Consider the following 27,363-nt stretch of genomic DNA (forward strand, 5'->3'; position numbering starts at 1 on the left):
AAAGGCCATGCTTCTTTGTTGCACCTGCTGAATCTGTGTGCAGCATTTGATATAGTAGATCATGTGATCTTGTTGAGGAATTTGGGGGTAGAAGGTAGGTATCAGGGGCTGTGCCTTGAACTAGTTTTAATTGTTTCTCATGGAATGTACTCAAAGGGTTGCTGTTGGAAACCAGGGGTCTTCAGTATGGGAATTATCTTGCAGGGTCCCACAGGTTACAATCTTATCTCCCATGCTATTCAACTTCTGTGCAAAGCCTTTATGAGAAATCATTCATAGCTCTCCCTATGCTCCACTGTAGCAGCTTTGTTCAACTGAACAGTCTTCTGAGGGTACCAGGATGAGCAAAATTAACAACTCTCTGCACATGTGCATTCTCTGTTGTGGTCCCCACCATGAGGAATGGCTTGTCTGATGAGGTTAGTGGGGGGCTCCTCGTCTCCTGGCTTTCGACAAAGTGTGCAAAACTGAATTATTCAGGAGGGCTTTTTTACACCGGTAAGAGGGTTGTACTGAAAGGAAATGGTGCAGAAAGATACATTGGTATATAGATTGCTACTGTAGACTATGCTGTTTGTTGCTGTAAGTTTGCTCCTACTATGTAAGTCCCGCATCATTTAACATGATGTTTAAATACATTTATGCTTGGGTTTTAGCTCTGTTTTCAGATTTCTGATGTCCAAATCCTATTGCATTGTTCATTGAATGTCCTCACCGTTGGTTGTATTTTTCTTACACTGTGTGACCCGCCTTGAGTCTCGGTGAGAATGGTGTACTATAAATAACATTAATAATACCAAGGTTGTGGGGTTCTGTGTGACAGACTCTTGAAAATTGGAGCTTAATTTTAAAATGTTTTAGCTAGCTTCTAACCCATATTGTTGTAGAGAAGAGCCCAACAGTTGGAGGGAAGAGGTGTTTGGGGGTTTTTGCTGAAGACAAAGGATGAGATGAGACCAGGGCCGTTTCCACATGGCTTACCTTCTTTCGGAAAAACAGCATCTTCACGCATGAAATCACACGAGAAGATGCTGTCTTCCGCAATAACAGGGTCTTCTTGCGCGATAACAGCGTCTTCTCGCGTGATGATGCTGTTTTCCAGAAGAAGGTAAGCCGTGTGGAAACGGCCCAGATAGGGATTCCAACAGTCAGTGAGAAGAACTTTATTCAATATTATGACCCGCCAGGGCTTTTTTTCAGCTGGAACGCGGTGGAACGGAGTTCCGGAACCTCTTGAAAATGGTCACATGGCTGGTGGCCCCGCCCCCTGATCTCCAGACAGAGGGGAGTTGAGATTGCCCTCCGCACTGCCGAGCGGCACGGAGGGCAATCTAAACTCCCCTCTGTCTGGAGATCAGGGGGCGGGGCCACCAGCCATGTGACCATTTTCTCTGAGGGCAACCCACTGAGTTCCACCACCTCTTTTCCCAGAAAAAAAGCCCTGTGACCCGCCATTTCCATCCTGTGTACACAATCCAAGGAGGTTCTACTGCTTGCATAGAGAAATAGAGATATCCCATTGCTGTCTACAGAAGACAAACATTCCTGTGCGTTCACTGAATTTGTGTCTATCATAGCCACAGTGAGACTTTTGTTCGTGGGTCTGGACCATGTCCTGTAGCAGTCACCACAGTGAACCTTTGCAGTTGAACTTGAGGCTTGAAACCTCACTCCCCGTAAAAAGAAATTCCAAAAACCAGATAGTGCATCTGTGCCATGTGCTCAAATCCCATATGTTGTGAATTAGTACAAAACATGTAATGTCAGTGGCAGAAGCTGGGCTCTTTTTCCTCATTAAAAATTCCCAAGACTTTATGTTTAACTTGAAGGAGACACGTTTGGCAGTGCAGGCTACTTAGCATTTCTGGGCTTTTCGGCATAATCAATTTATTTCTGATTTTCTCGGCAGTTGATCCCCAAGCATTCGAAAAGGTTTGGGTACGGTTCTTCCCTACATCTGTCCTCCGTTTGCATTTTTACAGTTGTGGATTCAGTTTATTTTGTTTTGCACATGCGTTAAATAATCAGGATTTTTAAGCAAGGGTGCTGTCGTCATTGGTGATGTCTTTGTTTTTTTTTTGCACATGCTTTTATTGATAGATTTATTTAAGGGCTGAATTTTTTTTTTTAAGATTGAAAATGAACACACGGGGAAGTCTTTGCATTGGAAAGAGGCTAAAAGAGAAGCAGATCCGTCTCCCGTACCTTAGTTCCCCTCCATCCAAACCTGCCCAGGCTGACCCAGAGCCAGGGGGCAGAGGCTGGCACCTATGGGGCAAACAGATCTGTGTTGGAAAAGAGCTTCAGCAGCAGCGGCTATGTGCTTTTCCAACTATGCTGATTTTTCTGGTGCCAGAAATGGCTCCTCCCGTCCCCTGGGCCCGCAGGGCTTTTGCAATTTAAAAAAATCAATTTCATATTGATAGAGTGACCTAACATGGTAAGAAAAGATGTAGCAGGTTCTCTGAATTCCCAGCTTTCACTTTTTTAAAAAAGTAAGTCTCTAGCCCCTTCCCTTGTGGAGATATCAGGGAAAAGGTATATCCCCACAAAGGAAGGTGTTGAGACTTACTTTAATTTTAAAAAGATCAAAACAAAACCAAGAAAGGGGGGGGGGAGTAAGCAGGGCGAGGAGTGATTCAACAGTGACGAACATCCAATCATCAAAAAGTGGGTTGGAAGTGGCTGGGAATGGGTGGAACACACAAAACCAAAAGACGCTGTTACACACAAGGAAAAGAATGGCTTAAAATTGGCTTCGAGACAAAGATTCGGGGCAAAAGTGGTCCTAGAAGAACCAGGGGGGAAACAAAAAACAAAAACTTGAAACAAAAACTAAAGGCAAAAAACTGGATGTGGAACTCAGGGGATGAATCAAAGCAATATGGAGCCAGAATTCATGGAAAACACCTGTGCAGAAAACCCCTCTGTCCCTTCTGTGAAAAATTTTTTTGAGAGAAAATGTCCAGGAGGGATCAGTGCTGCCCTTTTGCCTCAGTAGAGAGGTGTAAATTGAGATTCTGAGATTCCTGAATCTGTCTGTTTCCTGGCACAGCACTGAGCCAGTTCATTCGTTTCCTTTCCAACAAACAAGATGGCTGCCACAATGTGGTCTCAGGTAATGTTGGGTCTGTATAGATACACCTATGTTCTCCCATCGTACCTCCCGAAACACCATGCTTCAGGAAAAAGCTGAGTAATCCTTGAGTGATTTTGCCAATTTGAAAATGTTTTCCTCACACTCTATATGTGTCTCTGTTTACTACCATGTTCCTGGAAAGAGGGCTCTCTGACATCCTCTGGTCAGCAGGGCCTAATTGGGAATTCTGAGATTCCTGGATCTCTCTCTTTTCTGGCACAGCACTGAGCCCGTTCAGTGGTTTCCTCTCCAACAAGCAAGAGGGTTGCCACAGGTAATGTTGTGTCCGTATAGATGCACCTATGTTCCCCCATCCCACCTCCCTAAACACCAAGTATTGACATGCCAATTTGAACATGTTTTCCTCACACTCTGTATGTGTCTCTGTTTACTATCCTGTTCCTGGTAAGAGGACTCTCTGACATCCTCCGGTCAGCAGGTCATCACTGGGAATAGGACAGGCTATGGGCAAGGCCTGGGGTGGAACGGCTTTTCTCTTCCAGCAGGGAAAGCCGCCTGCTTACCCAAGCCTGTCCCACTGTGATCTTGCCTTGTCATAAATTAACCACACACACAATTAAGGAGCCTGTCTCTGCTCCAGGAGCTGCAGATGTATTTCATCCCGAGAGGGAGAGTGAGAGAGAGAGAGGCAATGCTGTGTGAGGGCTATAAAGCATCTGAGAGCAGTGCTTGGGCTCCAAGCAGAGAGGTTTGAGGCTGTTTGTCAGCACAAGGCACAGGGACATGGTGTGGCATGGGAAATGTGGGAGAGAGGGGAGCAGTGAAGTGTGAAACGGCGTGTTTGTGGGCCAGTGAGAGAAATTGTAATTGAAGTGGGAGAGCAGCTGCATGTGTGATAGGGCTTGTGACAGGCTGTGTGTGCGCATGCACATGCCCCTCTATGGGGAAGTTGTAACTTGTCGCCCATCTCACTGTGTGGCTTATTTCCATTACATGGATAACTTCTATACCATCAGCAGGCATATCTGCTAGCAGCTAGTGGCTGGGGTTATCAAGGAAAATCTGGGGTTATCCTCCACATAACGTGAGAGCCAGTAATGAGCTGATCTGTCCGTAATGGCTCTCGTGTGAGAGCCATGCAGAGAACGTTTCAAGCAGCTTCCCATATGGCAGTCATAACACGTAGAAGTCAGGGGGGGTTGCGTGCCAACCCCAAGATGATTTTTTGTTTGGAGAGGGAAACATGTTCTCTTTAACTTTCATTTCTCTGTCCTCAAACAGGAGTTTATGGAGACCACACTGCAAGCTCGGCCATCTTGTACTGGCCAGTCCTTCTGAACGGCTAGTTCAGAAGGACTGACCAGTTCAGAAGGACTTCCGCGTTTCCTGGATCCAGTCATGGACCCAGGAAATGCTGAAGTCATGTCAACAAACTTCTCATTCCCTTGGCTGATGTTAAAATATAAAGATACGTTTAACCAAATCGCATGTTGGATATGAGATGAGGTGAAATACATCACTGCCGCTTTTCCTCATACAAGGTGGACTGGCCATTGAGCCCACTCAGAAATTCCCAGGAGGGCATTTCTCTGGAAGGCCACCTCTCCCTGAGCTCCCTGCCAGCCCTGTTCCCCCACTGTCCATGCGGCATTGCCTCCATCTCACTTGGTTCCCTGCCAGACCAGCTGTTGAGCTGCAAGCTGCCTTTGCCCGCTGACCTGTGTACCCTCAACATTTACCTTGCTACAGCTGCTAGGGAGAAAACTGTTCCTCATGCCCAGGGCTTTTTTTCAGCGGGAACACGGTGGAACGACATTCCAGCACCTCTTAAAAATGGTCACATGGCTGGTGGCCCCACCCCCTGATCTCCAGACAGAGGGGAGTTTAGATTGCCCTCTGCGCCGCTTGGCAATCTCAACTCCCCTGTGTCTGGAGATCAGGGGGCGGAGCCACTGGCCATGTGACCATTTTCACCGAGGGCAGTTTAAACTTTAAAACTCCCCCCTTGTTCCAGCTAACACAAAGTGATGTCGTTGTGCGGTCTTGAGTTCCACCACCTCTTTTCCCAGAAAAAAAGCCCTGCTCGTGCCCCAGGACCTGTACTACTGCTGTGTGGATAAAGAAACATACAAAAATCAGCAGTGGAAGTGTATTGTAGCACCAGCTGCAAAAGAATCAGAAGAAGGGATAGCAGGATCAGGGGTGGCCGTCACCTTACTGACTGTTTCCAGGCCATTATATTCCCCAGTTGGCCCGTCTTCAGATGTGCGCATGGATAGGTAGGGATCCCTGGTTAACACACAACAGAATTCCTAGAACGGACAAAAAAAAATTGCTGCGTCCCTTTCTTACTTCTTACAAGGTGCTTTTTAAATCTCGCCATTCAGTTTCCTCAGAACTATTTTATCCAAGAAACATAGTACTATGTGGAATTCAAACTGGTGAGAGGTTTTAGAATAACCTGAGGAAAACTAATAATCTTAAACAAAAAAAATGTTTTATATAGGGAAAACAGAATGGTACATAAATTCAGGCATAGAAAAACATAAAAATCGCATGCTAACTTGGCTAAAATATTGACGATGGGGAATGGCAAGAGCTCTAAGTCAGGAAGAAATGTTTTTAGGAAAGTTGCCTATATTTTTTAAGGTAGTTCTTTTCTTCTTCTTTCAGCAGTATTAATCCCTGGCTCAATGCGTCTGGCACACAAGTACCAATAAGTAAACCCCATGCCACCTGTGTGTGTGTGTCTCTCTCTCTCTCTTTAAAAACTGCCTCATTTTTTTACAGGAAGAAAGATCCATTTCAGGCACTGACACAGTGACATCAGAAATCCAGTGCTTTTGAATAAATCAGCAGCATTTTGCTTATCATTTCGGGATAATCTGGCTTGTCAGTTTGATTCCAGCTGGAAGCCAGGAGTGGGGAAAATAGGTGGAATCTGCAACGGCCTGAACTGAATAGCAACAGGATCAGACCGTGTAAGGTTTCCATACACATTTGAGAGTAAAGATTGCCTCCATTTAGAACTTGCCAGATTTTAATCGAGCAGACCGAACGCTGCAAAAGATGGCTCCACTTTGGCCAACCTTAAGAAACAAGTTCGGTTCCTCAAGTCTCTCCTGCTTCTTTTTCAAAATCTGTCCACCTAATTTACACCCCCTGCATCTGGAGTAAGCAAGTCCTGGAAATGTTCCTTCTGCCGCCCTGAAACCCACAGAGATTGCACCATTCTCTTGACCTCTGGCATTTGATTTTTCCCTCTGCTGGCAGGAAATTGAAATGCTACAAGAAAACATATGAGCATCCTTCTTCACTCCAAGGATATACCATAACCAAGTCACATCATTTTCCTTGTATTCTTAACTTAGCCATAGAAGCTGGTGTCCAGTACAGAATCAGACGCCCTGAAAGTATCTGCTTTCGTTAAAAACAAACAGACTCCACTGTGAGAATCTGGTGGGGGAAACTCTTTGCAGTGTGTCTAGTGCAGTCTCAGAAGGAGCTGAGCAGGGCTTCTAAGGAGTTGGGTTTTATTGTCTTTCTTAACAGCTCCTTTGTGCCTGCCCCACACTCTCATCATACACCAGGGCCCTTCTCACACTGCTTACCTGCTCCCGGGACGTTGCGAAATATCGCGCAAAAAACGCAGAAGATAGCATCTTCTCGCGAGAGTTTTGCACGACATGCCCTGGCCCCTTTTCTCCTTTAATTCTCTCTGCGCTTGCCAAAAGATTTCAAGTTCTCTTAGAATTAGGGTAATTTGGTACGTGTCTGCAAATGTCCTCAACCTGCATCATGGCTTTGTATTTTCTTGCTTCAAAATCTGGGCTTCTGTAATGCAGAATTTGGACGGCCACTCCTTTCCACCCTTTTTAAAAGCACAACCGAGCACTGACTGTGGCATGCTGGACATACTAGCCAGAAACTACTAGGACTGAGGTCTTTGGCCAGACCTGTTTTGGTCACTTCCAAAGGGAAGAGGGACTTGATGATGTGCTGTGACCAAATTCTCATTCTGTATTCGCAGGGCAACCAGGACGCCACGGCTCCTCCTGACGCAATGGCCCAGCCCTACCCTCCAGCCACGTACCCACCGCCTCCGCAGAATGGCATCCCCGCAGAGTTTGCTCCTCCACCACACCCGCACCCAGCACAGGATTATTCAGGGCAGAGCACAGTACCTGAGCATGCCTTGACTCTCTATACGCCAGCACAGAGCCACTCGGAGCAGCCGGGTACGGACGCCAGCACGCAGTCCATAGCGGGCACACAGACAGTACCGGTAAGCGATCCTGAGTGAAGACCAGCTGGAAAAGGACCCCTGGCAAGTGGGGTGCAGGGCAGTTGTGGAAAGCAAATTTGAACAGGGAAGAAGGAAAAGCTGTCTCTGTGAGAATGCAAAATAGAAGCATGAAACTGGGAATTCAAGCCCCAAATCAGGTGTGAAGTCCAAGGAGGAACTTCCATTAGATGGAAATGGGGGCGGTGAGGCACATTGGTTTCCACTGGAGGGGTGGCGGCACTGCTTGACAAGGGGGTGGATTGAAGCAGCAGGTCACGCTCCCTCCCTGCCCCTCTAACCATCTTGTCCGTTTGACCCTGTTCTGCATTACAGCCCAGACCCAGAGACAGCCAGGGATTTATGGGCCAGCATCGAGATGGGGCAGAGCTGAAGCGGCAGAGGACTTGTGCAGCGGCAGGCAGGCCCATTGAGGCAGTTGTAGCGCCCTGTTGCCCCCAGGGGCATTTGTGGCTCAGCGCTCAAGTTTCCTGGCTCCCCTCTTGTCCCTAATCACTTGTAATCTACCTGCTTGGCAGCTTGCCAATCCCATCATGCCAGTGATGTGGTTGTAATGCAGCTCAGCCAGGAAGCGCTGAGTAAGCAATTCCGAGCCGCTCCTCAGTCCCCGATTTCCAGGCTGGCTCCTTGCCACCACGCAGCTAGGAGAACAAGCCCTTCTCCCCACATGGCCTAAATGGTTCGGGGCTAGGCTGTGTTTTTCCCCGTCCACAGAGGCATCCGTTCTGCCCCGGTGGTTATCCCACTGTCACATATACTCAATGCTTAGCATTTATAGAGCACTTCTGAAGTGCCCCAGAATGAACTGTACAGCATTATCGTAGGCTAGTATTATTAAGTGTTGCAGTTGGAGCTGATAGCGGTGGGGGTTCGACGGTAAAGGAATAGGGAAAGAGAATAGATCTTCCAAGCTTGCCACTCATGTTCTAATGATCTCTGTATGCCCCCAGTCTCCATATGCCATTAAAGATTTGGAACCCTGTGACTCCACATTCAAGCGTGTACTCAGATGGCTGCCCCTTGTCAAAAATCTAAACCTGTTTGTGACAAGCAAAACCTACCTCCTAATACCTGTACATATTTCTGCCCCTTGCAAGGCAGGGCAAGAAATATGCACGTACACACGTCTGCAACGGTGCTGAAGTCATAGTGGAAATTTGTTTTCTCCCCGCCCCTCTCCCAGCAGACAGATGAAGCGGCACAGACAGACAGCCAGACGCTACACCCGCCGGAGAGCGGCTCTGATAAGCAGCAGCCCAAACGGTTACATGTTTCCAACATCCCTTTCCGCTTTCGGGACCCTGACCTGCGGCAAATGTTTGGGGTGAGTCATTTCCATCTACATACACCGCATTCACACTTGCATGCCCCTAGGAGGTTCAGGGTCCCTGGCAGTGGTAAAGGCAGAGCGAATGCTTTCCCCAAGCTTGTCCCCAAACTCATGCATTCTGACCAAGCAGCTCCTCTGCAAACAACTGGTAGCCATTGGGTGTGCTTTGCAGAGCTACAGGTGGTGTGCAGGGTCTCTCACTGGGAGCCTCTATAGATGGTACATCTTACACGAGGGTGCTCAAGTGAAGAGAGATGCAGTGTTATCTGGGGAATGTAAGAGACAGAGCAGAAGTCTCCTTCGCTTTTACCTCTCTACAAACAGCCCAGAGATCCTTACTGGGTGGGTTGGTTAATTCCCCCTTCTCCACCCTGAAGGCTATGTTACTTTCACCTCCTGGTTGGAGGAAGCAAAGAAGAAATTAAAAAAACCCTCCAAGGAACAATCTCCCTGCTCTTTGTAGAGAGGGGGAAGTGACAAAGCTAGAGCTTTTTTTCAGCTGGAACGCGGTGGAACAGAGTTCCGGCACCTCTTGAAAATGGTCACATGGCTGGTGGCCCCACCCCCTGATCTCCAGACTGAGGGGAGTTTAGATCGCCCTCCACACCGCTTCAACCATGTGACCATTTTCGCCGAGGGTGATATAAACTTTTAAAAACTCCCCCCTTGTTCCAGCTGACCCATTGGGTGGTCCTGGGAGCATGCGTGCACTTTGCACGTGCACGTGTGATACCTCCCGCCAGGAGTTGCCCCCTGTGCTGGCAACCCACTCTGAGTTCCACCACCTCTTTTCCCAGAAAAAAAGCCCTGGATGAAGCCTTCTGCTCTGTTTTGTGCGTTTCCCAGCTTACATTGCGTCTCTCTTCACTCGAGCCACCTCGTGTAAGACGTCTCATCTATAGAGACTCCCTCCCTCCCTTCCCCTCAAGATTTGCTTTAGCTCCCTGGTTAAGGCATGCCAAGGCAGGAGTTTCCTCCGATTCTCAGGGCCCCGGGCCCCAGCGGGTTGACATGTCTTCTCAGCCAAGCATGGCTAAACCTGAGGAACTCTGCATGCCAGAACGTGAAATGCGTAGATCCTACTCAAATGATGAAGCATCCTCCCTGCTGCTGCTCTGATTCCAAGGGATGGAGGTGGGGCCCAGTGGCCAGTGGGAGCACAGCAAAAGAAGCGGTGTATGTCTGGGTATGGTGACAGACCTCCGTACTTACCTTCTGACAATGGCCTCTGATGCCAACAGTTGCCTGGGTGCAATACCTGGATGGGTGGGTAGGTTAAAGCAGAAGGGTTTTCATTGCCGAGATAGGGTGGAAAGGGAATGTTTGCCGAGGTTCCATTTTCACCTCCCGTTTGCCCTTCTTTTCAGCAATTTGGAAAGATTCTGGATGTTGAAATCATTTTCAATGAACGCGGCTCCAAGGTGGGTTCAACAAGATGGTGTCCGGTTGGGCCCAAATTTCAACGTGAGCACATCTTCCCCGGGGCCAGCCCGCCCTCTCAATTCTTCACCCTGCCCCCATTAACTCCTATTCCTCCTGTTCTCTTTGCCACTTCCTCTTGGTGCCTCGCGTTGCCTATTGCCCCTCCCCACCTATGCAACTCTGCAGCCACAGTGCTAACACCGTTTTGATGTGAACTTTCCACTCTAATGCTGATGTGCAGAATTTGTAGTACTTATTGTAAAGGTTTTGCATTCTTCTGATTCTAAATTCATAATGGCATAACTTCCTAAGATGATAAACTAGCAGCCACAAGCTTATATAAAAATAGCAATTTAACGCAGGAAAAGAACACTCAATCGTGGTGAAATGAGTAATCATTCTCACCGAAGAAAAGCAGTATTTTACGTAAGGCAACTTGGCACATAAGGTTGAAGGAGGCAAATATGAGCACAGTTATATAGTTGCATTTTAAGAAACAAACAGGAAAATATTTTTGACGTGGCCCGAACTTTATTTCCAAAAAGGTATGAGGTAGTCAGCGATTGACAGGATTTCAAATTCCTTTCAACTGGTAAAGAACTCTAGGGAGAAGATGGATGTGTATTGCGAAGAGACTCACAGTGCTATTGAACGCGCGCTCTCTTTCATTATGAGTGGCTGTAATAGATCAGCAAACTGAACGCTAGTACATGCAACAGCCTCTGGTTGGTCACTCTGTCAACGCTGTCTCTCAGGGACAAGGCCCCGTGCAGCCGGTTGCCTAAGGTGGGAAGAAACTGGTCTGCTTCTGTCCCAGGCAAATGAACACCTAGCAAAATGGGAAGCACTTAGACGCAGGTAGCATTCCCCCCCCCCCGCTTTCTCATCTACCTCCATCCTCCCCCAAATTGCACATCTTCTCCTCCTGCTGGAAAACAAAGCACCCACAGCCAAGTGCTTGAAATCGAAGCAGCCAAGGGAAAGCACACGGATGCAGAACAATTCCTTTGCCGGCTGATGGGGAGGGATCAGCGAGGAACTGACAGCAGCGCGGTGACCCGCCAGTGGCTGTAGCATATAATAGAGTTTGATTTGCTAATATGCTGCAGCTGAATCTGTATTAAAACTTGTGGCACGACACCGTGAGCCTCTTTTCTAAGCCCTGGTCCGTTTCAGTAATGGCTCTTAGTGCTATGACCTCCTTTCGTTTTCCAGAAAAAAAAAACAGATTCAGAGGTGGGCAGATTCCATTGCAAATAACCAGGATCACAGCCCAGAACTTACCTACATCCATTGCCCCTCTGGCGGCCCATTGGGAGTGGGTAAACACTGTGCCACATCTTGGCCTGCGGCTGTCACCTCTAAGGAAGCCAGTGTCTGTCTTACTCCTCTCCAGCCTTATCCTATTCCCTTCTCCTTCCATTGCCCCTTCCACCCAGTCCTTGGGGTGGTTTGGGGAGTTCACATCCTGCCTCTCCTCCCAGGCAGTCTCTGTCTCTGCTGCTCCTTACTCACCCCTTCTTTCTGTCCTGTCCCTCCCACCCCTCTCTCTCTCTCTCTCTTCATCCTTTTCTCCTCCTGCGGCCTCTTTCCCTTCCCATCTCTCTCTCTCTCTCTCTCTCTCTCTCTCTCTCTCGTTCTCTCTCTCTTTCTCTCCCCCACTCACAGGGTTTTGGGTTTGTAACTTTTGAAACTAGTGCAGATGCCGATCGGGCACGGGAGAAGCTGAACGGCACCATCGTAGAAGGACGCAAAATTGAGGTGCGGCGAAGCGCATTGCCTGCTCTGCGTTGGGCACTAGGAGCCATGCGTGCTCTCCTCCACCCCACCCCTCTTGGACGTTCCTTCCTCGGGGGCCTCACGAGACGAGCAGGCGGGCGACTGGATTTTGCATGCCCTATGCTGTTGGTGCGGGGAGGGGATGCAGAGTGGAAGGGAAGAAAGGGGGAATCTCTTCCACAATCAGCTACTGATGGCGGAAGTAAGAACGAGCACCCCTAAACCTTCCCCTGTTAAGAAACCAGCTAGAGCCTCCATGGGCTTGAGACCTTTAGGCCATATACGGAGGTTTGCTATTTGGCCGCCCTTCTTTCCTGCTTCCTGAATGTTTTTATTTAAAACATTCAGTGGTGGATATAAACAACGCGAATGAGAAGTGGTTTTGTTTCGTCCTGGGACTGCTGGCATGCCTCTTCTTGATCCCAGTGGGGCGTGAGCTGCTGCCTAAGGATCGTGCCAGCTGTGTAAGGTGCTCCTGCCAGAGCTACTTAGCCCTGGTCAGCCAGAGCTGTGTGGAAGGGAGGCAGTTCCGTGGATCCAGATGCTCTCTTTTGCTCCATCTCCTGCCATTTTGCAGGGCTTGGTTTCTTACGTCCTCTCTTGTGTGGCATTGCATGGTCTGTCCAGCAAATGGTTCTCCCTCTGCGCATGCGGCCTGGGCAGGCCCCTGCATGTTAGTTGTGGATTTGGCGCTGGGATTGTGCAGGGGGAAGTTTCAGGAACATGGCCAACGTACAGGGACTCTTGCACTCGTGTCTTAAATCCGTGCTCTAAAAGAGGGTGCAAGTTGGAAAGCAAAAGGGCATTTTGAATGGGGAGGAGACCCAAAGATTAGGAAATCGATGGTGAGTGGCTCAAGAGGATTTCCAGTTACGTCTGGCACTGCAGGCAGAGCCAGATCCCGCTCTGTGGGGATGACCAGTCCCTATGGGGAATTTGATCCAGGAGCCTAAAGGATGTTCATGAATCCTGAAACTTTCCTTGTGTCCCCAGTCCCAGATAGCCCCCTTTTTTAGCAGGAGAACGTCTGGTCCGAGTCCTGTCAATCACACACTTTCTCTGCTCTTTCTCCCCCCAGGTCAACAATGCCACAGCACGGGTAATGACAAACAAGAAAGCGGCCAATCCTTACACAAATGGTAATGGCGTGGGGAGGGCAGAACTGGGGAGTGGGTGACTTCTGCCAATCTAGCAGTCCCTTTATGCATCTCTGCAGTGGAGGTTGTTTTCTCACAACTGGAGGAGCTTCAAGAAGTGCAAATTATGTGTTGGGGGGGGGCTGGTTTTGTAATACATCTTGAGGGGCAGAAGCGGAAAGATAGGTGCTCAGCCTGCTGAAGAAATTGACCTAGCACCCTTCAGCCTTCATCTCCAATGGGTCTGACATCCATCCATCTCCAGGGCTCTTGTTTGTCATGCTGCCAGCCCTTTCTTAGGCAGACAGAGAAGAGGGATGGAAATAGAGGGCAGGTAGGACTTAAGGGGTGTTTTCATGTCCCCTTGTTATTTTCCCCCCAGGTTGGAAGCTTAACCCTGTCGTGGGCACCGTCTACGGCCCTGAGTTCTATGCAGGTAATGTCTGGATCAAGCAAAATCCTTGGGCAAGAGTTGCTCCTTGGGGGTTTGGGGAAGGCCGCTGAGTTTCACAGGAGATACCAGTGCTTGCTTGTTCCTGATATGCAGCTGTCTGTTGCTGCTGCTCAAGACCAGAAAGGCAGGAAGAGGTGGATTGATGGATAGAATTAGAACTTCAGTAAAGCAGAACTGAGACATAATAACGTTTGGGCGATACTGCATGCCTTGTGTCTCAGGGCCATAGAAGGGAGTGATGGGGGGCGGGGAGAGATTAGGAGTGGAAGGTCTGCACATAACAGGGAGGTAGAACAGAAGAGATGTGTGTATTAGCTTCCTAGCCCACTGGAATATGTCTTCCATCCCCTTCTAAAATGTACGGTTGCACACCTCTTTGTCAAGGAACTACCTGTCTGCCGGCCACACAGGAATGGCCATTAAATGTTTCAATGTGTTGGTGGTTATTCCAGGGGGGGCGCTCATGGGAGTTCTTTCTGTCTCTCCTGCAGTGACAGGTTTCCCATACCCAGCCACAGGAACAACAGTAGCATACCGAGGGGCACACTTACGGGGAAGGGGCCGCACAGTCTACAACACGTTCCGGGCAGCTCCCCCACCCCCGCCCATCCCCACTTACGGAGCGTGAGTATCTGGCAGCAGCTGGGCCCTTCGGTGGGGGTGGAGCGAACCACTTCAGGAGAAGCAGTTTGGCTGTTAAGCTTAGCAGGCGCTTGCCCAATCGGCCACCACCTTGGAGGAAGACCCCTTCCACAAACCCTCAGGGCACCTTCCGGGCTTGCTTCCCAGCGCTCACAGGCTCCCACTCGTCCCCCCTCCTCCTGCCACACCAGCATGGCCCCTTCCCATCTGCCTTCCCCTCATGAGGAAATGCCTGGTAGAGGCAGAGGGGACAGCCTGGCTGAGCGAGTTCCAAAGCCTTGCCGCTCAGGCAGGCAAAAGAGCAAACTGCACAGCTTGGCCGTTTCCACAGAGCTTACCTTGTTCCGGAAAATGGCGAAATCTCGCGAGAAGACGCTGTTACCGCAGGAGACAGCATCTTCTTGCACAATAACAGCAGCTTCTCGCACGATTTCACGCAATAACAGTGTCTTCTTGCGAGATTTCGTGCGAGATTTCGCTGTTTTCCGGAACAAGGTAAGCCGTGTGGAAATGGCCCTTGTCTCACACAACCCAGGCTCCCAAGCACAAGCCTCCATAAATCTTCCTCCCATCTCCCCTGCTTTCCTCTTCCTCTCCCTCCCTCTGCTTCCGGTCTGCCTTCCTTCCCCTTTCCATCCAGGGCCGTTTCCAGATGGCTTACCTTCTGCCGCTCCATGCCGCAACGTCGCGGCTCGTGCTGGGGAAAACGCGAAATAATCGAATTTTCTCACACAAGTTTTGCGCAACGTCGCACAAAACTCGCACGATATTTCGCGTTCGCCCCAGGACAAGCCACGACGTTGCGGCATGGAGCGGCAGAAGGTAAGCCATCTGGAAACGGCCCAGGGCTGCCTCCTCTCCCCCTCCTGCCCTTGCAGCCTACCACTGCTTAGCTGCCTCTGTCCAACTCCTGAGGTCACCGCCATGGTGCTTCTTCCCAAGCATGGGCGATTGCACACCTTCAGTGTGCACATCAGGGCCGGCGGCCTCAAGCCCACTCCTTCCAGCCCATGTATCACCTGGCAGGGCAGACTCCAGCCCTGCCTCATGTGTCTTTTGCCCTGCCAGCCCCCTGCAGCCGTGCAGGAGCCACGGGGCTGGGTGTCACTACTGCAAGTCCTCCGAATTGAAGCGAAAGTGCTCACTGGATGTTTTGTCTCCCAGAGATGACAGGAAATGTTTTTGTGTTTCTGGGGAGTGGCGGGGGGGGGGGGAGACAGCGGTTTTCCATTCTTGCTATTAAATGATTTCATTGCAGTGACAGGTCTACCAATTAACATCAGTGCAGAATTTAAATAGAGAAGTTAGAATGAACTTGTGTTTGCCATTCTAAATTAAGTCTCGGGTGCCTGTGTCTCTTGTGTTTTACCAATAAAAATGCCTTTATTTAATTTCACTAAGGTTGCAATCCTAAGAACGCTTTCCTGGGAGCAAGACCAGTTTAAGAAAATAGGACTAACTGAGTAGATCTGCTTAGGATTGCTCCTTAAGTCTGATAATACACTGCAGTTCAGTAGATCAAGATAGGTAGCCATGTTTGTCTGTAGCAGTAGAAAACAGCAAGAGTCCAGTAGCACCTATAAGACTAACAAAATTTGTGGTAGGGGATGAGCTTTCGTGAGTCATAGTATCTGACGAAGTGAGCTATCACTCACGACAGCTCATACCCTACCACAAATTTTTGTTAGTCTTATAGGTGCTACTGGACTCTTGCTCTTCTCTACTGCAGTTCAGTAATAACACCACATTCCTAGACACTGCAGTATAACTGATCTGTTTACTTATAAGTAAGTCTAATTGAATTCAATGGGGCTTAGTTCGTAGTTGGTGTCTTTGGGTTTTAGTACTCTATGGAAGCAAGCCTAAGTCTGTCTACTTGGAAATGTCCCATCTTATTCAATGGTGCTTACTCCCAAGAGAGAGTTCTTAGAGTTGCAGTCTCAGTTCCATAAGCACAACAAGGTCTTTGATTATGTTCCAACCATGGCAGAATGAACTGACAGTTTATAATTCTGAAACATGGAGAATGCCCCCATGTTACTAGCCTTGTTTCCAAAGGCTCCTTCTTACAGGATGACTTTGAATTGTGTCCTCAGAAGCCTCTTGTTTAACGCTATCTATATTTCAGAGTAAAAGTTTTTCTTTTCCCTCCGATATTCTCTCCCCCCCCCCCCCTTTGTCTTTCAGTTGTGATGAGAATAATCCCAAGAGTCACAGGATTTTTTTGTTTACATTCCACTAACTAAATATGGTGTGGCTACATTTGGAATACCACGTACAGTTTTTGTTACTGCTTTTCAAAATGGATTTTGTAGGGCTGGAAAAAGTGCATAAAGGGAAACCCAAATGATCGCCTACAAGGAATGACTCAAGAGCCTGAGGCTTTTCGGTTTTAAAAAGAGGTGATTAATGAAGTGAGGGGAGACAAGTTAGAGATTTTTAAAATTATGCATGGCTGGAGAGTGAATACAAATAGCACTCTTCTCCCTCTGCTACAGTTCTAAAGCTTGTGGTGACCCAGTGAAATTGATTAACGGTACAGCGAGACAGGCAGAGCTTTTGAATGTCCCCAGTGCTGCAGTCCTAAGCTCACTTACCTGAGAGTAAGCCCCACTGAACATAGTGAGGAACATCTGAGTAGACACAGATAGGATTATGTTTCAAGCCGTTTGGGTAGCGGGCAGTCCCGTGTTGTGCTAGATAGCTGACTACAACCTTTTGCCCATTAAATTAGGAATAGGAGGAATTTATCCTATGGAGAGTAAAATGATGCCAGAAAATAATATTATAAAGGCATTGGTTCCATAAGACATTTGTGTCTGTTAAGTTACTTTGAGGAAGCTAATGAAAACATGCCAGTAGCAAGTTTGGTTGCTGGAAAGCTGGACGTTCTCTTCAAGGGGTTGGAAGGAAAAAGGAAAAAGAATACATTAAGAGACTGGCTAACTTCACATTTACCTTTGGAATTGTGTACTGTCCCTTTAAGGAATCTTGTATCCCTGTATGAATATAATTGTATTGAATACAAATGTGTGGTAGAAATTACTAAAAATATTTAGATTTTAGTTTGAGCGTGGTGGTAATTGTATTTATACCAGCCTTAGAACACCGTGGTCCCCTTGTTTTGACTTACATAGCTGAGTACAAAGACGGGGGGCTGCTACGACACAGTTTTTTCCCTAGTCCACAGCTGCACTTTTATTTTGTTTTTTATTTGATTTTATTATTCGATTTTTAGCCTGCCCTCCCCACAAGCTGGCTCAGGGTGGATTACATCAAGTGAAGATACAATTTAAAACCACAGTCAAATCATCAGAATTTAAAACCAACAATAACATCATTTCAACTCATCAATACAGCTCAAACATTTCCAGTTACGGTTCCCAAGATTGGTCCAAGTCCAACATCCACCCCTGCTGATAGTACACAGGGTGGGGGGAGCAACATTTTAATCAGGATTCATTGAAATCTAAATGGAGGGCCAAGATAAAAATGCAACCCTGCCCCCCTCCCACAACATATTGGTAGGGAGGGCGGGAGCAGCCTTTTAAATCAGAAATTGATTCAGATTGGGGGCCCAAGATAACAAGGCAACCCCTCCCCCCAGCAGTCCGAAGCACAAGCTAGAAGGCAGTGTCCTCATTTCCCCCTTGGAAATGACTCTGGAGTTCAGTGAGAAGCTGCGGTGAACAGTTTATGGTGCAGACACACTGGACTTCCAAACATACCAGTGACGAGCCCTGATAGCATGCTTTGCTAGATGCTTGGAGGACCGAGACATTTCCCGTTATGAAGCCCCTCTCTTATGTGTGCCTGGTCATGTGACTAGCATTCTTTGCCATATTGTCTGGACACACATATGAAATGGATGATGGGACCCTCTCGCATTAAGTAGGTGCCAAACTCCGTAGGAAAAATATAATTTGATCGTTAACCGAGAAATCCCAGAAGACCTCCCTGTCTCCTGCCTCGTGTTTCCCCATGTTGTGGTCAGGAGTCCTGAACCTGTTCGTAACAACTGCTTTACCCTTTGCTGTTAAAGAAATGAAGCCAGTTCGTTCTACCTGGACATAATCACTCTATAGGGAAATTTGAGTTGACTGAGCTATGCAGTGAAAGGGAGGGATTTTGTTTGTTTGTTTTATGCCGTTGGAGTCGTGCAGTGGGTGGGGCTGCTGCACGGAAAGGCACTCGTGTGGCATTTCTCGTATCACAGTCAGCTCACAGCTGGGAAAGCACCCTGTGTAGTCATGGATTCCCCCCCCCCCGCCCCACAACCTCAAATTCCAAGCCCAACATAAATTATGCAAGCCAATTAAATGTATGCAGATGTTCGCTGCAGAAAATGCTCCATTTGCATGCTCTGTTCTAAAACTGATTATTTTACATTTTGCACCAAGTAGAAGTGGGGGGGTGGCGGCGGCAAGGAGCTGCATTACGGTGGCAGCAAGAGAAGTAGGGGTATGCGTGGGACATCTGGAAGCCTAGGAGGAGGAAAGCCCAAATAGAAGCTGTGCGAGAGATGACAGGTAGTCCGGGATGGCCCAGAAGTTCCTTCCCTTACTTTCAGTACCCTACAGGCATGTGGCTCCAAAACTTGTGCATTAAAAAAAGATTTAAAGGGACTCAAGGCTGTCACAGCATTCATACGAAAGCCCCGATATATGGACTGCACCTGAAAGTGACTATGAGCAGATGCTTCCTCCCCCCTCTCCCTTGGTCATCCCACTCACCTGTCAGGCAGATCACCCCATCAGCCTGATGACTTGCATAACTCCCACCGTCTAGGCAGAGAAAGGCAATTAAGAGCAATGAAAACCAACTTGCAAGGGCTGATTGGGTGTCAGCACTGGGGGTATCCCTTGAAACAAATTTGGAGCCGCATGGAATGTATAAAGTGCTTCAGAAACAAGTAGAAGTCATGGTTGCTTTTTTTCTCCCCCCCCCCCTTGCTTCCTTTGCAGAGTGGTTTACCAAGACGGATTCTACGGTGCTGAAATTTACGTAAGCCTGGCTCCTGCGATTGCTCTTGGGGAGTCCTTGTTTATAAAGCAAACACAGCATCTTAGTTTCAAGTCAGGGCTGTGGAAACCAAGCAGCTGGTTTTCATGTGTGCAACTTACTTCCCGTTCCCACGAACGGTGTCCCCTGCTGATAAACGGGCATGCCGGTTTGTGGAGGGTATGTCAGGTCTGACAAATGGCAACATTTTTTTTTTTTTGTCGCTCTTGAGTTGCAAACCTTAATGCAGAAAACTTCAGAAATGTAATTGTAGACATGCTTAAAATCAGCTTCCCCTGGCATATAGGCTGAAAGGGGAGCAGCACAAAGCAGCACGTCGGATGCCGTGCAAGATGATGAACTAGGGTTGGGGATGAGAGTCGTGCAGGTGTGATATGCTGGTCGCCTGTTCCTTTTTTTACATCTGCTCCCCCAGAGGGCAGAATTTATTTTCTGGCCCCGTGTCAGCAGGCTGTATTAGAGCAGCATTTCCCCTCCATATTTAAAATGCTCTGGGCAATATTTCAGGCAGGCTGTGATGGATTTATCAGAGGCGACATCTCGTTAACACCGCCACCCGCCAGGGAGGTGACATTCTCTCCTCGGCATGTTTAATTTCTGCAGGTTAATGTTAGCGAGACCCCCAGGGAATGCTAATGAGACTGGTGTTGGGCTAGTCTTGGGGGGTGGCTACATGACTCCCCCCTGGGTTGGGCTGGCACCTGGTGTGCCCAGTCCCTTTGCTAGGAACTGGCCTCTTGTGGCCTAGGCACCCCCGTCCCTTGCTGCCAAGGTGGGCAGGTTTCGCACCTTAATGCCGTATTTTTCTTGTTTGCTTCAGGGGGGTTATGCAGCCTACAGATATGCCCAGCCTGCAGCAGCAGCGGCAGCTTACAGCGACAGGTAAGCCGCCTTGTATGCGGAGAGCATCACTTTTACCCAGGAGAAAATTGATCTGGCAATTCATGTCCTGGACCCCCTTCGATGTTATCAGCCAACTTCCAGGAGGCAGGGCTTAAGAGTAGATCCACTGTATTAAGGGATCCTTCTGTCCAGGGAGTCAGAATGGAGAATCGTCTTTGTCTTTAGCAGGATACTGGTTATTTGGTGTGCGTTGTCTAAAATACATCTAAGTCATAGGTAGTCATGTAAAAGGGCCAGTATGGCACAGCAGTTAAGAGGGTGGACTGGGAGTGTTCGGGTGTGGGGAGGAGAACTTTTTTAGGTGGTCTGTTACTCTCTCCTCCCCATCGGCAATATGGCAATAACATCACCTGATAGGGTCGGTCAGGGATTACTGAGATAATGTGCATGAAGTATAAGTGTGATATAAATATTATTATTTATATAACCCCTGAGCTTTCACTGCTTAATATTTTAGCTACTGAATGTCCATCGTAAGTTGTAGCTTCATTCTTCTTTTGGAATGTTGGTCTAAGAGCCTTTGAAACTGGGCTCTTCCTTTCCCCACCCCCCACCCCCCCAAAATCCTCTTATAATTTCCTCCTCTTCATTCATAGGATCCAATATTGACAGTCCCGCCCCTTCTCTCACTAGCTTCCAAGTGCAGCCAGAAATCTATTTAATCTTCATTTCCTGCATACCGAAACCAGTTTGATCTGTCCTCCATTTAGTTACCATATTCTCCTTCACTCTGATTTTCCCTAAAGACGTCGATGTAAAACCTCACGGACTTCAACAAAATGCAAAACTGAGGAGTCAGCAAGTGGGTTTTTGTTGTTGTTTTGTTTTCAGAGCCAGAGTTGCTGTCCCCGCTCCTCAGCTGCCCATCAGCCCATTTCAGGCATTGTGACTGGGAGAATTAATAGGCATTGTAGGGGGGTGGGGGGTGGGGGACACAGCATTGTGGCAGCAAGCCGCGCCTCAATCGGGACATGCGTTCCACACGTCCCACAAGCATAAAGTCCTTCCCGCACCCCCATTCAATCATAAACCCTGAAAAAGCAGATCTCCTGGTGGCGCAAAGAAACTGCATGCATAGACCCGTGGTGTATATATCCACTCCTAGTGCGCAGTGTGCGCTCATTCTTGCCATACAGCATCGGAAAGGGCCCAGTGCCTCCATTTTAAGGCCAAGGCAGAAGTCTGCCTAACTGAAAGGAGGAATCTTCTTCCTGCCATTCTTCCAAGATAAGAGAAAGGGAGAAGTTGGTTTTAAAGGTGCAGTACCCTTTAGCCCCTGTCGTGACTCTGCTGTGGCCCTTTCAGACAGAGATTTGGGTTGGTTAGTTTGTTGAGTTTTTACTGATTAGGATCTACCAGGTTATTTCCAACCCTTGAATACAAATCTAAAATCTTACCATTTGTTCCATTTTACTCGGGCTGCTTCCGTACAAGGGTGAGGAAACGTGCCCTTGCTGTGGAAGCAGCCGCGAGTGGCGAGGAAGCGGGTGGGGATGGCAGCTGCATGCCCTGTCCCCACCCTGTTCACTGCAGACGCCATGCCCTACCTCTCTCTCCCCCCAGCCCAGGCGAAGCACTGTGCAAAGATGCACCGAGGCTCAGCCGTGAAAGCCTGCTAAAGCGGGGAGGGGGAAGGAATGCAGAGCTTAGCTCTGCCATTCCCAAGGCAGAGCTCAGCTCCCCCTCCCCTCCCCATCTTGGCTGCAGATGGAGCATCCGCACGGATTCTCTGTCCCTTTCCAGCCATCCCACGCTTTCTCTTTTGAGGCTCCTAGAAGGAGGTTTCATTTGGTCCAGCTCGGAGGAGAAAGCCCCAGGAGGCCCACCAGTGGTCCTCAGAAGGCGCACCGATGTCACACCGATGCTCTCACAGACAGCAGGGGCATCCTGATATCTGCCTGGGGGAAACATCGCTGTGTGGAAAGCAGCCCCAGCTATCAAGCACAGACTGACACCGAAAGAGGGCTTTGCTTGCTCACAGCTGACAGGCGACTGATAGAAGGCCTCTTCTGATTTCGTGCTGTTTCTCAGCCTTCATGAACTGCAGCAATTTCTCCCTGTTTCGGGGTGGAAACGTTTGGTCTGCTCCACGGTGCCTCGTGAGATAGATGAAAACTTCAAATTTTCTATTTCTCATTGAAAGCGAAAACAACTAGTTTCCATTCCATTTGCTATCAAGGAGAAGGCGGCTCATCTCTCAGTTAGGGAGAATGGGGTCTCCTGTGACCCACGGGGGCACAGAAGCAATGTCCCCAGGACTTCCTCCCACACCTCCCTCCCCTAGGCAGCAGGAAAGGCAATGAGTCAACGGGAATCACCCTTTTTATTAGCCCTGCCCACATGTTGTCAAGCTTTCAAACATTCCCGCAGCGGAATGGGACGAAGCCCCGGGGAGCCACTCTGATACTGCAGCAGTAACATCTGAAGGGCTCCTGTTGTCAGGGCTGATTGGATCCAGTTGTGATGGTTGGAACTAGAAATGAACAGCTAATGTGGTCTGGGATTGCCTCGTTTCCCTTGCAGGTTGATTTAAAATGCCCACAGGCTTTAAAGCCTTCCTCCTTAGTGAGAAATGACATCTAAAATGCAGGCATCAAGCACTCGATGCTCTCAAGGGTCCCCACCAAGCACAGGGACCCGAGAATAGAAACCAGCTCCCGCTTGCAAATCGCCCTTGCTAGCCTCCGTGTTTTGTGGACGGGGCGGGGGCAGGTTGCCCCGGATTTGGCCATTTCCTGTTATGTTTCCGAAATATAGCAGCCCCTCATTTTTTCCTGTTTGCTCCATGAAAATATTAATTGAACGCTCACTCCATTTTAGATTTTCTTTCTAAATTGCAGGTTAGGGTTATCAATATCCTTTTGTTAGAAATGTCAAATAAGATGATGCAAAGCTTGGTACAGTAAAGCTCATGCTTTTGTGACCCATTGAGCATTTAAAATATATCCTTATTAAAGAGGTACTTATGGGAGTTTCATGTATATTAAGAACATTCATATTGCAGAAGTGTATATACTACTTCCTCCTGCTGCTTTTTCACAGAATGAATGACCTGGAGGGCCATAGGTTTGAGGGGGCTTGGGAAATAATGTTTGTGAAAGCTAATCCAGTAAAATATAAATAATAATATATTTTTTTAATTTCCTTCCACCTTAAGGCCAAATGGTTCTTTTAAACAAATCTATCTGCTGATTTTACAGATAGGTCCCAGATAAAAGTTGTCCCTAACTCTCAGGGCCAAGCTACAAGTGACGAATGACACTTGAACGGCAAGTGAACAGACTCCACGTGATCAAGTGGAGCACAAGTGAACAGGGAGGAATACACGTGTCCGTTCACTTGCCGTTCAAGTGTCATTCATCACTTGTAGCTCGGCTCTCAGTTTTAATTAAATGGATAGAACACATGAAGAACATCCCAGGTTCAGTGCCCAAAATTCTTCCATTAAAGACTGGGAAAGATCTTGCTGGTGGCTTGAATTATGCAGCCGGCTCATGTTACCAAACCCCACATGGCACTTCTCTGCCTCATAGAGGGAGCAATTTGTAAGTGAAGAGCAGCTGATGCAAAAAGGGGGGGGTGCTTGCTTCTCTCCCCACCCCAAATCTAGATTCATGCGTTCATTGCAAATGTGCGTCATCTGCGGGCCATCCCCTCTCCCTGCCACTTTGTAGCAAAAAAGTGGTGCCAGGTGGTTAGAAATGCAACTTAGGACCTCCTCACAGGTAACACAAACTTTAGTTTGCTTTGGAGGAAACCCCAAACCACCTGTGAGCATGTGACTATAAGCTTACCTTTAAAACAGAGGGGGAGCGATTGATCTACTTGTGTGTGCGCATGGACGCTGTAGAGTCTTCATTTCATCCTTTCACCTCCCTACACTTTAGCTAGTGAAGAAAGGTTGTGAGAGGAGGGCCGTTTGCATTCCACGTGTTTGCTCAGGTGCGATTAGATGATACAGGAAGATCCTTGGCCGTTGTGTGGAGCTGCCAGTAAGGCAAATGGCCCATCCTCCACGGCCCTTCTCTGCTAGTTAAAATGGGCCAGGTGAAAAGGAGAGGGACGAAGAGGCACCTTTTGCCTCCAGGCGTGCCCGGGAGATGATGCGCGCGCACACACCCTATTTTAAAGATGGCTTACAGTCACAGGTTAAACACAAGGTGGGTTGGGGGTTTCATCCAAAGCAAACTGTAACGTGCGTGGAATCCCTTAGCTGATCGTGTAATTTGTAGACTTTGGGGACTTTCTGTCATTTAGAGAGGAGAATGGCTGGCTGGTGGATCAATGCTCAAAGGCCATACTATGTATTTGCAACATGTCCAATGTTTTTTATAAGTTATTTTAGTGTTCATGATTTTAAGCTACCTTTTTTAAGCCGAGTCTGTGGACTGTAAATGTTCTAAACGCACAAGAAATGGGCAACAAGACCAGGTGCTTGGTTTGGGTTTGACCAGATCATCCAGAGCGCAGATCTCAAAACCCTTTTTTTGATTTTTGTCCTTTTCATCCCTGTTTTTACACTGATGGTCTCAGATTCTTCAGGGGCTTTCTTTATTTCCCTTGGGCTTCATTCCCCTTTTCTTTCAAGCATAAATATAGGATCGCCATGTTTTATCTTTCTTTCCTCTGCTTAGTAGTAATTAACACACACATACACCCCCCCCCCACCACACACACACACACACACTCCTTGGAAGCTTTCAGGAAAATCCAAACCAAGAAACTAGAGGAGGAAGTCCCCTGTTTTCACAGATCTTGCTATTTTAAACATGCTCCAATGTTTGAAATGATCTTTATGGTCAGGGCTTTTTTTTCAGCTGGGACGTGATGGAACAGAGTTCCGGAACCTCTTGAAAATGGTCACATGGCTGGTGGCCCCGCCCCCTGATCTCCAGACAGAGGGGAGTTTAGATTGCCCTCCGCACCACTCGGCAGCGCAGAGGGCAATCTCAACTCCCCTCTGTCTGGAGATCAGGGGGCGGGGCCACCAGCCATGTGACCATTTTCTTCGAGGGCAACCCACTGAGTTCCACCACTTCCTTTCCCAGAGAAAAAGCCCTGTTTATGATTATGGAGGAAATGTAATGGTTGTCTTTTAGTGTGTTCTGCAAAAGAATCTCAGAATTTCTCTCTTGTGTGTATTGTGATCTTTTTTTCCACTTACGATGCCTGACTCATAATTTTTTGAACATTTAGGGTTGGCAACTCTGCGACCCCCCCAGTTTCTAACGCTGCCCCCTGTGTTCGCTCCTAGTTACGGCAGAGTTTATGCAGCCGCAGACCCTTACCACCACACCATCGGCCCTGCTGCTACTTACAGCATTGGTACCATGGTAAGAGCCGCTTCTTTCACCCTGGTTGTGTGTGTGTGTGCGCGTTGTGTGGGTAGCATGCCTGTTTGGGGTCGGTTCAGCCCTTTAGAGTAAAGGGGTAGGAGTGGGATGCCTCTGGGAGTGGCCCATGTTCATTCTGCCGTTGCTCCCTCGTGGTCCAGGCTCCATCAGAGAAGAAAACCAAAGGAGTGCAGGAATGAAAACTCAAAAGAGGAGAAACTCACAAACAGGGCCTTGACCTAGACCCTTCTGCCCTCGCAGCCCGGTCGGAAAAGCACGCAAACAGAGACACACGCTGGGAGGCGCAAAGGGCAGTTACCAAGCTTCTTAATATTTCACCAGCTTCCTAGAAACTAGCTGCCTTGCTCCGTCAAGGAGCTAGAAACTAACTGCCTTGCTCCACTCCCCGCCCGCACCCCACCACAAGGAGCAGATAATTCTTAGCTAGAGAACTGCAGTTGGGTATGTGCAAGTACATACACTCATGCACACAGGTGCAAAACCAATGCCTTCTCTTGCCCTTCCCAGTCTTGCACGCACTGTCACACTCAGTTCTTGCAGCGATGCCTTCCGGCAAGCAGCTATAGATACAGCATCAAAGAGGAGAAACATCCAAGCCATCCTGCAATAATTTTTGCTTTTACAAATCTTCCTCGGTGCCTCTTCTGGGACCGCCCGCTAGCTCGCCCATTGGTGTCCGTGTCTTCCTGTTGATAAACCAAAAACTAACACATAACTAATCCCAGAGGCTTATCAATTGGTTCAACTGTCATTGTTTTTTCGGGAGGGGGAACACTGGGGAGGGGGGAAGGATTTGGGGCTGCATTAGGAGAAACCAAGGCTTGAAGGCCAGCCATCTGTCCTGTAAGGGTTCATAGGAAACAGGCCTTTTCCCCTAAGAAATAATATCGGCACAGTGATTCATCCCTCATTATCTGGAATTCCTCTGAGTCCAGGCCCGAAGCAGATTTGCATGCTAACAATTCAGCCCACCTACTTCCACTTGGCCACCACCACCAAAGAAGGCCTCTGCCAGCTTGGAGTCCGGAGAGACCGTTCTGTTGGCTGACCTAACAGGGCAGGGATGGGCTGTGCCTCTCCTTTTTACTGATTGGCTTTTTCTCCGTCTTTGATGTTGCAGGCTAGTCTATACCGAGGAGGGTACAGCCGCTTCACTCCCTACTAGCAAGACAGACCCAGCCCCTCCTCACAATAGTAACACTGACTGCTCCTTAGAAACCAAACCAAAATCAAACGGACATGGGGCGCCCTGCCCCATGCTGCCGACCCTCGGCAGCCTAAACCACATATTTCTTTACCTCAAGCCGCCTCCCAAGCCTCACATCCCAACTGCCTCAGATGGTGTACAGCCAAGTTTTGTTTTCATTTTTGCAAAGCAACCAGCCCGGGGTGGGCGGGGGGAGAGACACAGGGACCTGCTTTCACCAGACAAAGCCACCAGCAAGCAGAACCTCAAGGAGAGCTTTCCCACAGCCCGTCCTGGTTTCCTGCCGCTCCCTGTTCTAGGAGTCCTTGGCGGGACACAGTTGCTGTCAAGATAGCAACATCTGCCCCCCTTGTGTTGGGTCTTTCAGTCTTACACATCTCAAGAGAAAGTGCGAGGATAGTTATAAGACCTCAGGATTTTATCCCTCTCAGATGGAAACTACCCATTCTCTTCACTCCCTCTTGAGAAGGAATGTCAGCGCTGCTAATGTTAGGTTAGGGCAGGTGGGTGGGGTGCAGAATACTAACATGCCCAGGCTCTAACCTTGCCCTCTCATGCTTAGGTGTGCTGAGTCTCCAAATAACAGCAAGGAGGATTCCCCCCCTCTCCTCATCTATTTGCATGGGGGGGGACACCTCCCCAGCCCTGGTCCAGGAGTGATGTCTTCAGGAAGGGAGATGGGGTGGGGTTTTGCCACTAAGCATGCCTTGG

The 27,363-nt window shown here is 48.5% G+C and overlaps 1 protein-coding gene across 2 annotated transcripts; it reads left to right on the forward strand.

Moving 5' to 3' along the window:
* Positions 1-7,148: 7,148 nt before the first annotated feature.
* Positions 7,149-26,610, forward strand: RBFOX3 (RNA binding fox-1 homolog 3). Of its 2 annotated transcripts, none has more exons than XM_054976934.1 (11): positions 7,149-7,385; positions 8,587-8,727; positions 10,101-10,154; positions 11,824-11,916; positions 13,013-13,073; positions 13,453-13,506; positions 14,016-14,148; positions 19,131-19,170; positions 20,009-20,070; positions 25,346-25,424; positions 26,566-26,610. In XM_054976934.1, the coding sequence occupies exons 1-11, from the start codon at positions 7,164-7,166 to the stop codon at positions 26,608-26,610; spliced, it is 984 nt and encodes a 327-aa protein (XP_054832909.1). In that variant the 5' UTR covers positions 7,149-7,163. The 2 variants fall into 2 exon arrangements, with proteins under 2 accessions (XP_054832909.1, XP_054832910.1); XM_054976935.1 differs by having other exon boundaries at positions 7,164-7,385; positions 8,590-8,727.
* The last annotated feature ends 753 nt before the right edge of the window (positions 26,611-27,363 follow it).

Source organism: Eublepharis macularius, chromosome 4, assembly GCF_028583425.1.
Source record: "Eublepharis macularius isolate TG4126 chromosome 4, MPM_Emac_v1.0, whole genome shotgun sequence".
In the NCBI taxonomy this organism is placed as follows: domain Eukaryota; kingdom Metazoa; phylum Chordata; class Lepidosauria; order Squamata; family Eublepharidae; genus Eublepharis; species Eublepharis macularius.

Coding starts and splice junctions, on each gene's coding strand:
- RBFOX3 (XM_054976934.1), top strand. CDS start 7,164: ATGGCCCAGCCCTACCCTCCAGCCACGTACCCACCGCCTCCGCAGAAT. Junction 8,728..10,100: donor ACCTGCGGCAAATGTTTGGG/GTGAGTCATTTC, acceptor CCTTCTTTTCAG/CAATTTGGAAAGATTCTGGA. Junction 19,171..20,008: donor TCTACGGTGCTGAAATTTAC/GTAAGCCTGGCT, acceptor TGTTTGCTTCAG/GGGGGTTATGCAGCCTACAG.